Genomic DNA, 10,477 nt, shown 5'->3' with positions numbered 1-10,477 from the left:
GGAGAAAGTTGTGTGGAAAATATCTTTCTTTTATTTCTATTTTTTGTTTCAAAAAGAAAACACGAAATGAAATCAACATCTCCACTATTTAATTCATTCCTAACCGTTCAAGTATAATTTCCACATTATTTAGTCCACTTTATCTAATATTTAACCAACTTTGGTGAGAGTAACACCCAAATTTGAAGCTTTTACCTAAGACGTTAGTTTTTCGCTTTTTTTAGGGGCACTTTATTTCAGCTTCTCTTTTCCATGTTGAGTTTTTCGAACCAAACACCTGGGAAAGAGAACTATAGAAAACTTTAAAATTCCAACTTAGGGGCTGTTTGGTTGTATGTTTTTACCGTGTAAAAGGATGGAAAGTGTAAAAAAGTGGGTCCCAATGTCAGTTTTCATCACTTTTAATTGTTTGTTTGTAGTTGTGAAAATAGTGTAAAGTGATTTTATATGCTGATGTGGCTTGTAAAGTAATTTCATAAAAAAAGACATGATTTTAGGAGAAAGCTAATATTGAAATTAGAAAAAATAATAAAAAATAATTCCAACCAATATGATCATTTGAGTAGGGACCACTTTTTACACTTTCCAAACAAACAATTAAAGTTACATTTGCAAACCAAACAAGTAATTTATGATTCCAATGGAATCAAAAACAAACAAAGAAAAGTATACAAGTGAAATTATTTTTGCAATGGGACTAGCAGTCTCGTGCATTTCGTTTTTCGAACTGCACTCAGTAGATAGTTTTAAAATACATGGGACTGTTAGTCCTGTGCAGTTCAAAAAGAAAACGAAATGCCCGTGCAGTTCGAAAAACACTTCCTCAGCAAAACCGACTATTTTCATTTGAAAAGAATCGGTTTTGCTATTTTTTTTTAGAAATGATCGATTTGTTTATATAAATTAAAAACTGCACGGGCATTTCGTACTTTCCAAGTTGTGTCATAAATACACAATTTTACCAACAACAACCAAACAGCCCCTTAAGGTGTCAGTGCATGAAAAATCGTGTTTTATATCCCTTTTAGGGCAGCTTTTAAGTTTCTCCTATTAACTGAAAAAATAATAATAAAGGAAAGATATTTTTACACATGCACCTCCCAAATTATCTATTTTTGCAAATTTACTCTTAAATTCTAGAATTTGCGGACTTATCATTATGTTTCAGCGTTCTATCAAATTAAAAGCTAAAATAAGTTCGAATTTTTAACATTATTATTTTTAAAGGTTAATATAGAAATTTTCAAATAAACAACTAACAAAGGATGCTACCTTGAGGATATTTCTTTTTTTTTATGTTGTTGTTGTTGTTGTTGGTAGTAACCTTGAGGACATTTCTTGAATATAACTTTTGGAGAGCATTTTATACCAGGGCGGCAGAAATTGAGGGCAAATTACCAATTATGTCGATGAGAGGGACAAATTTGCAAATATGCATGTCTTTTTACGTGTAGGAACCTCTGGTAAATCCGCCAGCAGATTTCATTCTTATCCACCGGCTGTCAGATTCCCAAAAGTTGACCGTGCTGTTTGAGCCCAATGCGTCAAAACCCGAATCCGAAACTATCGCCTGACTTATTTGAATCCAGAAAGATCCAAACACCGTGCCTGCTTATGCTGATCCGAGGGAACAACGTACCCTTAACTCAGGGTCTCCCCAATTTAATCGGACAGCTCACCAATTAATCTTGTGGAATCGTGATTCTGATGTCATTAATGGGCCGGATCGTGGGTGGGTATCTGGGTCATTTTCATATGGGCCCACCGGTTAATTTCGATTGGTAGAGAATTGAAGAAAGTTTTTGTTTTTTAAATGGAAAGAATTGAAGAAGGTTAGTATATCTTTTGTCACGCCTAAAGTTTGGTTTAATGGATCTGACTTGCGAAGGGATAAAAGTTGATACAAGTCCTAATTAGGTAACATTGGGTCCACTTACGTAACTTGAGAGGTTGACCTTAGGATTTATGTTTATTAGGGAAAAGATCCATGTGGCATGGACCCCATTAGTAGAGTGAACTTGGAGTTTAGGGGTAATTATTTTGGTAGGTTAGGGCGAGTTTTAGTGGTTGGTGGTGTGGAATTGCTTACAAGTTTATCCAATTTGATTTTTATTACAAGTAATATTTTAAAGTTTTATTGAATTTGGTTGAATATTATATATTATTTTATAAGTTTGTGATGTGTCAAGCGTTTCAAAATGGAAGTTTCATGTACTCTTTTCAAACTCGGAGACGATCCAAAATGTTCAAAAAATGTTATCTGTTCTGATATAAAGTAGTATTTTCTTTTATAATTCAACATAAAGAAGTAATGTATCAACGTTTATACACGTGCTTTACGAGCACTGGTTAAAGAATCCGAACTCCAAACTTCAATCGAGATAGATTCACTTCATTATCAGAATTTTCTTGGTCACTCTTTTGTTAGTGAACAAATCAGATCAGAACTATATACATGCACGCGAATGGACAGATCTTTGCCCTCCATAAGGATAATGAAAATCCAAATCTAAACCCCATCACCCCTCGTGAGCGGCACAAAATTTACTTACATGCGGATAATTTTGATATGACCTAGACTCTTGCTCTTCTTCTATTCTTAAATCTAACATACACCAAAAAGTTCATCTAACGTGAAGATTAAACAAAAGCAGACTTTGTAATCTCAGCATAAAGCACCTCACAAACAACGTTGTCTTTTTCTCTTAAAACATTAGAAAATCTAATACCCGTGATAACTCCTATCCAAATGATCCACGAAAGCTCCACGGAAAAAATGGTAACGTCCGTCCCCTAGTTATTGAGTCTCTAACAAAATTGAAAAATTTCTTAAGAAATTCCCCGTTCAAACATATATTCGACCATCATAATGCACATAATTCCTATCAGACCAAGCAGAATTCAACTCAAAAAATTTTTATTACATCTAGAACCCCACAAAGGTCAAACCCAAAATCAAACCATCAATCTCGGGTCAGAACCCAAACCCAAATCCAAACCCGTTAGCTAAACCAGCACAAATCCAGGACGCCCAACCGCTTGTCCTAATCCTAAACAGAGCATCAGAAACAGGGGAATACCCACCAAAGAATAAATTAAAAAGAAAAAACATAAAATTAAACAAACTTATCTTAATCCTAAGCAATAGAGGATTAAACAAAGCAAATTGTGCCCTCAGTCCTCAGAAAACAAAGGTGGGGGAAAAAGGGAGCAGTGAAAAAAAAACCAGGAGCCATGGCAAGCGGTGGTTTTTTTCAAACAGAGGAATTGGGTCCTTCAAGGAAAGAGACAGGCCCTTTCTCTTCAGTCCCCAATGGTTACCTAATTCACCATCATCATTTTCTAGAAGCTATTTCTCTCTCTTTCTCCAACTCTCCTAAAGTTCTATTTAAAGGGGTCCCTTCTCCTCTCGTTTCTCATTGCATTCGTCCGTTGCTTAATCCCCCCCGTTCATTATTTCATTTACTTTGTTTCTCTTGCTCTCTTTGCTCCATTCGGTTTTGGTTTGGTGATCCTTGAGAGATATTAGGTAATGGTTTCTTTCATTAGTGGAGAAAATGGCTAGAAAAATATGAAATTTTCGCTGACCCAGAAAAAAAGAAAGAAAAAAAAGATCTTTTTGGGTTGAGACATGGGCATGTTTAGTTTGATCATGATGAGAGTAGCTTTGTTGGTAAAAATACCATATGGGTTTCTTTTTTCTGTGCATGTATTATCTGAAAATACAACCCAAATCCAATCTTGCAGTTGGCGAAGAAAAAGGAGAGGACAAAGTTTGTCTTTTGGTTTGAAAACTGAGTAATTTCACTTGACCACGCTGAGTTGCTTGTTCTAATGGAACAACCTTTTTTTTTTCCTCGCATAGTTTTCTAGGAAAATATGGTATAAGCTTCAGAAGTTAGAGACTTTTCTGGCATCATTGCTCTTTTGTATGTGAGGGAAAACGATGCTGTTTCCTTCAATAATTTGCTTATATTTGTTAATGAAATATATTTGAGCATATCCCCATCACTTTTACTCTAATTACTTTATCTTATATATTTGGGAAGTATTAGACAGTGCTAGTAGTTGAAAGAATTCCCATAAATACAAATTGCTTCGGGCCATAATGGTGGTCCTTGTCTTGGCTTTTTAAGATTATTATGGGGGGGAAATTTTGTAGGATGATTAGTATATGCTCTTAGGATTCTGGGTTTTTTCTGCTGACAGTATTGGTGACGTTAAGGTATTTTTACCTACTTATTTGGAAATAGAATGTTACTCTTCTTTTTTACTTTTATCAATCTTTCCCGGGAAAAGGGTTTTTTTTTTACCCCCTATCTAAATAAATCGATGTTCTCTCTTTGTTGATCGTATACCATCATTCTATTTTCTGGTAGAGATTTTTGATCAGTCTCTAAAACATCTCATTTGTTGGTTCTTTTCTCTGATCTGTTCCTTTGAACTTTCCACAGGTCTGAAGTTGAATTGCATCGCAGTCAAAAATCAGAACTTTACTGACAAGCTTGATAAATCATCAAAGGTATTTTTTTTTCTTATATATGCTACAAGCTAATAATCTTTCTAATGGTAGCTTGATCCGTGATTAGTTCCTTCACATCAAGGATTCTTGACTCTCTAGAAGTTCTCTCTGTAGAAGTCAAATAGTCCAGCTTCTGTTGATTGCCAGAAAATTCTCAGCTTCCATCAATGTCTTAGTCCATATGAGGCTCTTTAATATGTTGGTGTTCATAAATTTGCATGTCTCTTGCTGATTGCAGTTTGGTTCATCTTTGTGCGGCTTGAAGTTGGAAAGAAGAAGCCAGCCATGGGTGATCGCGCTTTGACTCGCGTCCACAGTGTTCGAGAGCGTGTAGGAGATAGCCTCTCTGCTCACACTAATGTATTGGTTGCCCTCTTCTCAAGGTATTGAATCTACTCGTCTGGGCTTCTCGGCGTTTCTTAAGCAAAAACTGATGCAAAAGTTCAAGCTTGATGATATAGAACTTTTGGGTTTTTAGATTTTTTTGCTGCATGAGGATTGGTACTGGTCCAATCCTATAGTGAAACTTCTAGTTTTTATGAATCCTTGTGTGACTCTCGACTCCAGCCTTCTTCTGAAAAACTAGAAATCAGTAAAAACAGCTAATTTATGCAGTGATTGAAACCCAATTCTAAGTGAGAGTTGACGTGCATTCTTAGGATTTGTGAAGTTCATATGATCAACTTTATCACGTCTCATTATGTGATTTTGGCTTTACAGGCTTGTTAACCAAGGAAAGGGTATGCTCCAACCCCATCAACTGTTAGCTGAATACGAAGCCGTGATATCTGAAGAAGAGAGGAAGAAGCTGAAGGATGGGGCTTTTGAAGATGTCATCAGAGCAGCACAGGTAATACAAATAGCACATTGAATCTACTTTTATATCCTTCGCATCTGTTAGGAGCATCTTGCATCCATTCAGTTCAGGTGTGAGTTTGATTTAACAGTTTTATACTATGAAATTAGTCCCTCAAATCATTGAAATTTCAATTAGGACTAAGATAAATGCATTAAGACTAATATTATGAACTAGGCTTATGTAAATTTTGATTGTGACAGGAAGGGATAGTCATACCTCCATGGGTTGCTCTTGCTATTCGCCCTAGGCCTGGAGTCTGGGAATATGTGAGACTAAACGTTAACGAACTTCGAGTAGAGGAACTCACAGTGCCTGAATACTTGCAGTTTAAGGAACAACTTGTCGAAGAAAAGTATGCGATCTTGATCTTATATGTGATCTATTTTGTGATCTATGTAAGTTCGTTTCAAATACTAACCGCAGAACTTCTTTGTTTTGCAGCCCTGATAATAATTTTGTATTGGAATTGGATTTTGAGCCCTTCAATGCTTCATTCCCTCGTCCTTCACTGACGAAGTCTATTGGTAATGGAGTCCAGTTCCTTAACCGTCACCTCTCTTCCAAATTGTTCCATGACAAGGAAAGCATGTATCCACTGCTTAACTTTCTTAGGCAGCACCACTATAATGGAACTGTAAGTGTTCATTATCCTTGTCTCGTTTATTTTCTCTTTGTTGATCTCATATTTGTTGATATCATTATTTTATAATTATTTGTCATTTATATGGAGATTGCTTATTATTTAGTAATGCATTAATAAACAAGATTCAGTCTTTTCAAATAAATAAATAAACAAGATTCAGTTAGTTTCCTGCACAATATATGGTAACGTAGGAGCAAATTACCACCATGGGGAGCAAATGCTAAATGGATTTTAAAATTTTCTTTGTTAGCGATGTTGAAGTAGTTACTAATGATAAACAAGAGCAAGTGACCTTACTGAATCAAAATAATGATCTGAAAAAGGGAGTTTAAATAATCGCATAATTCATCTTATAATTTCGTCGTGTATTGGTATGTTCATAGATGTACCCTTACTATCTCATCTGCCTTCTCTGTTTTACTTTGCCCTTCGCTGTCTCACTGTCATATCTGATCCTTACTAATTTTGTTATTATGAATGAATGGTTGACAAAAAAATTGACATATGAAAATGTAAACGTCAAGTGAAAAAAAGTTCGACCTGCTTATAAATTTAACACTAAAGTTCGACCTGCTTATAAATTTAACACTAATTTTGACGGTCGTACAAAGCTAGCAATTATATTTTACTTCATATACTTCATGTAGTTCAGACTATATGTCAGGTTCTCTTAACACTTGTGATGTATCATACAGACAATGATGCTGAACGATAGAATTCAAAGCCTGAGTGCTCTTCAGTCTACATTAAGGAAGGCAGAAAAGTATCTTTTGAGCATTCCACAAAACACACCATACTCTGATTTCACCCACAGGTATTTACCATACAATGCAGCACTTTCCAAAAATCCTTTACATGTTATAGTCAAGATCAATTTAACAGCCATATAAATATTGTTCAGATTTCAAGAGCTTGGCCTGGAAAAAGGTTGGGGTGACACAGCTAAACGTTCATATGACACAATTCATCTGCTACTCGATCTTCTCGAGGCCCCTGATCCTTGTACCTTAGAGAAATTTCTTGGCACCATTCCAATGGTCTTTAATGTTGTCATCCTTTCTCCTCATGGATACTTCGCTCAAGCTAATGTTTTGGGCTACCCCGATACTGGTGGCCAGGTATAATACTAAATCAAATTTCCATTCTTCGATTATTTGTTTTATATTCTGTATTATAACAAATATTATATCGCAGGTTGTTTACATTTTGGATCAAGTTCGTGCCTTAGAAGAAGAGATGCTTCTTAGAATTAAGCAGCAGGGTCTCAATATCACACCTAAAATTCTAATTGTAAGTAAAAACAATATATACACATTTGCTTGCTTATTGTTTCTCCTCTCTTTTATTTAGAACCTTATCCTCTTTTTATTTAGGTGACGAGATTGCTTCCCGATGCTGTGGGGACCACCTGTGGCCAGCGACTTGAAAAGGTTCTTGGAACTGAGCATACACATATTCTTCGAGTTCCATTTAGATCGGAGAAAGGAATTCTTCGCAAGTGGATTTCACGTTTTGAGGTGTGGCCTTACCTCGAGACCTATACCGAGGTAATTCTATGAGATAATATTTTTTTTCAGTTTCTCCATTGTATTTGAATAAGTTAAATGAGGATCTCACCTTATATTAATGTTTCATTAAAAGGATGTTGCAAATGAGTTGGCTCGAGAGTTGCAGGCGACCCCAGATTTGATTATTGGAAACTATAGTGATGGAAATATCGTTGCATCTCTCTTGGCACACAAGTTAGGAGTTACTCAGGTTTGAATGCAAAAACCCTTAACATTAAGTTGTCTGTGTGCGCGTTTTGTTTTTCTTTTTTCTTTTTACTTTTTGTTTTGTTTTGTTTGGTAAGGGATGATAATCATTAATATCAATCTCTTGATTGATGCAGTGTACTATAGCTCATGCGTTGGAAAAAACAAAGTATCCAAACTCAGATATTTACTGGAAGAAATTTGAGAACCAGTACCATTTCTCCTGCCAATTTACAGCTGATCTCTTCGCCATGAATCACACCGATTTCATCATTACAAGCACCTTCCAAGAGATTGCCGGAAAGTAAGAACTAAAATTTTGATCTTTTTCTAACTAGTCAATAACTTTATCATGAAATTTTCGAAGGCAGTGACACAAATTTTTATCTTCTTATCTCAGTAAGGATACAGTTGGTCAATACGAATCCCACACCGCCTTCACTCTTCCTGGTTTATACCGAGTAGTTCATGGAATTGATGTCTTTGATCCAAAGTTCAATATTGTCTCTCCTGGTGCTGACATGTCCATCTACTTCCCTTACTATGAGGAGAGCAGGAGGCTGACATCTCTTCACGCAGAAATTGAAGAGCTCCTCTTTAGTTCTGTCGAGAATGCTGACCACAAGTAATCTCATGCTCATTATGCTCATATCTGTCTCACTAAAGATCTCTTTCCATTTGTATCGGGTACCCTATAGTATGGTGCAATTGCACGGGGCCTTAAATTCTAGTAAATCCTGAGATTACCGATTGTATCGTGTTACCCTTAGAGCGAAAAAATAAACATGCTCTAGATTCACCTGGGTAATTACAGTCAGTAATTTTCAGAATTACTCATCGTGTAGATATGCAGACTCTGGCGTCACCCGTGTAACTACACCATACCTCAGGGTATGAAGATTGTAATTAATCCATCTTTTTATTGAGTAAAAATGTTTTTTGTTCTTGTAGGTTTGTGCTGAAGGACAGGAACAAGCCCATAATCTTTTCAATGGCAAGATTGGATCGCGTTAAAAACATAACGGGTTTGGTTGAGTTGTTTGGTAGGAACCAACGGCTCAGAGAGCTAGTTAACCTTGTAGTGGTGGCTGGTGACCATGGCAAGGAGTCTAAGGATAAGGAAGAGCAAGCAGAGTTGAAGAAGATGTATAGTCTCATTGAGGAGTACAAGTTGGATGGTTCGATCCGTTGGATCTCTGCTCAGATGAATCGGGTTAGAAATGGAGAACTGTATCGATATATCTGTGATACTAAAGGGGCCTTTGTACAGGTACTCCACTCTTACTAGAAAACTCATTGTGTTTTATGGCTGGAAATATGAGCACATTATAGATACTAAAATCATGGCATTACTAGTGCCTAACTTCTTGCAATTATGGGTTAACTTCAGAAGACCGCCATGCACTTTGGGGGTGTTGCAGATAACTCCCTGCACTATGTTAATTTGAGAAAATACCCCTCAACAATTGGGGTGCTGCAGATAACCCCCCTGAACTTTGTGGTGTCTCAGATAACCCCCTAAACTTGCAACTTGTCTCAATGGAACCCCTACCTGTAAATGAAAAACAACCTGTAAATGAAAAACAACTTAAACATTTTTGGGAGGGGGGGAAATCCCCAATTTAGATGTCTGTCGTTTACTCGCCTTAATCTATATGTTTGCATCTGTGTCATTATAAATTGTTTAACAAAACATTTCCATCTTTGTTAGCCGGCGTTCTATGAAGCATTTGGACTCACAGTTGTCGAGGCCATGACATGCGGTTTACCCACATTCGCAACGTCCCATGGTGGGCCCGCAGAGATAATAGTCCACGGAGTTTCAGGCTTCCACATTGATCCGTACCAAGGCGACAAGGCTGCTGAGCTCCTTGTGGACTTCTTTGAGAAATGCAATCAAGATCCAACCCACTGGGAGAAAATCTCTAAAGGAGGCCTTAAACGTATCGAAGAAAAGTAAGACTTGTTTTTTTTCCTCCTCCTTTAATATGTGGGGTGAATTTTAACAGTTTTTTGTGATGTATATTTGAATTGTGTTTAGGTATACTTGGAAGTTGTACTCTGAGAGGCTAATGACATTGGCTGGTGTTTATGGATTCTGGAAGTATGTCTCCAATCTTGACCGTAGAGAGACACGTCGTTATCTTGAGATGTTCTATGCCCTCAAATACCGCAACTTGGTAAGTTTTTTGAATATATGATACACTGAAAATTAAGCTATGATATGAGTACTTATGTTGTAAATTTCTCAAATTTTTGATTCAGGCACGATCGGTTCCTTTGGCTGTTGATGGAGAGAGCGCGATGAACGGAACCAAATAAAAGAGAGAGAGAGAGAGAGGCGAGCTCTGTAGTTTGTTTGGCTGTTAGGGTTAAAAGATTTTCTTCGCTCAATTGTATTTTTCATTGTTCCTTCGCACGAGCTCGATTTGTTATCTGATTGAAGACAGTTTGGTGCTTTCTTGATGTTATTGTGGCGGCATAAGGCTTCAATGCCAAAGTATTTGCAATTTAAAATCTGTCGTTTCCTATGTTTTTTTCCCCATGTAGTCACCAAAAAAAAAAAGTACTTGTTTGGTGCAAAATAACGCAGTTTCCTGAGGAGGTTGCTACTTTTTACAAGGTTCAATGTTGAACTTAATTTTGTGTGATTCTTCTGAAGAAAAGGCGACACGGTTTAACAATTTTGTTTCAAACAG

At 36.6% G+C, this 10,477-nt stretch overlaps 1 protein-coding gene across 2 annotated transcripts; it reads left to right on the top strand.

Moving 5' to 3' along the window:
* On the top strand, positions 3,298–10,309 carry LOC109845351 (sucrose synthase 2). Of its 2 annotated transcripts, none has more exons than XM_020414598.1 (17): positions 3,298–3,529; positions 4,455–4,522; positions 4,761–4,905; positions 5,243–5,372; positions 5,582–5,733; positions 5,823–6,015; positions 6,720–6,838; positions 6,926–7,142; positions 7,219–7,314; positions 7,398–7,571; positions 7,666–7,782; positions 7,916–8,082; positions 8,179–8,403; positions 8,730–9,048; positions 9,490–9,734; positions 9,820–9,958; positions 10,044–10,309. In XM_020414598.1, exons 3-17 carry the CDS (start codon positions 4,808–4,810, stop codon positions 10,098–10,100), a joined length of 2,448 nt encoding a protein of 815 aa, XP_020270187.1. In that variant the 5' UTR covers positions 3,298–3,529; positions 4,455–4,522; positions 4,761–4,807; the 3' UTR covers positions 10,101–10,309. The 2 variants fall into 2 exon arrangements, with proteins under 2 accessions (XP_020270187.1, XP_020270188.1); XM_020414599.1 differs by lacking the exon at positions 3,298–3,529 and adding an exon at positions 4,354–4,375.

Source organism: Asparagus officinalis, chromosome 6 (genome assembly GCF_001876935.1).
Source record: "Asparagus officinalis chromosome 6, Aspof.V1, whole genome shotgun sequence".
Lineage (NCBI taxonomy): Eukaryota > Viridiplantae > Streptophyta > Magnoliopsida > Asparagales > Asparagaceae > Asparagus > Asparagus officinalis.
The sequence above is the reverse complement of the archived record's forward strand: the minus strand, read 5'-3'. Positions and strand labels throughout refer to the sequence as shown.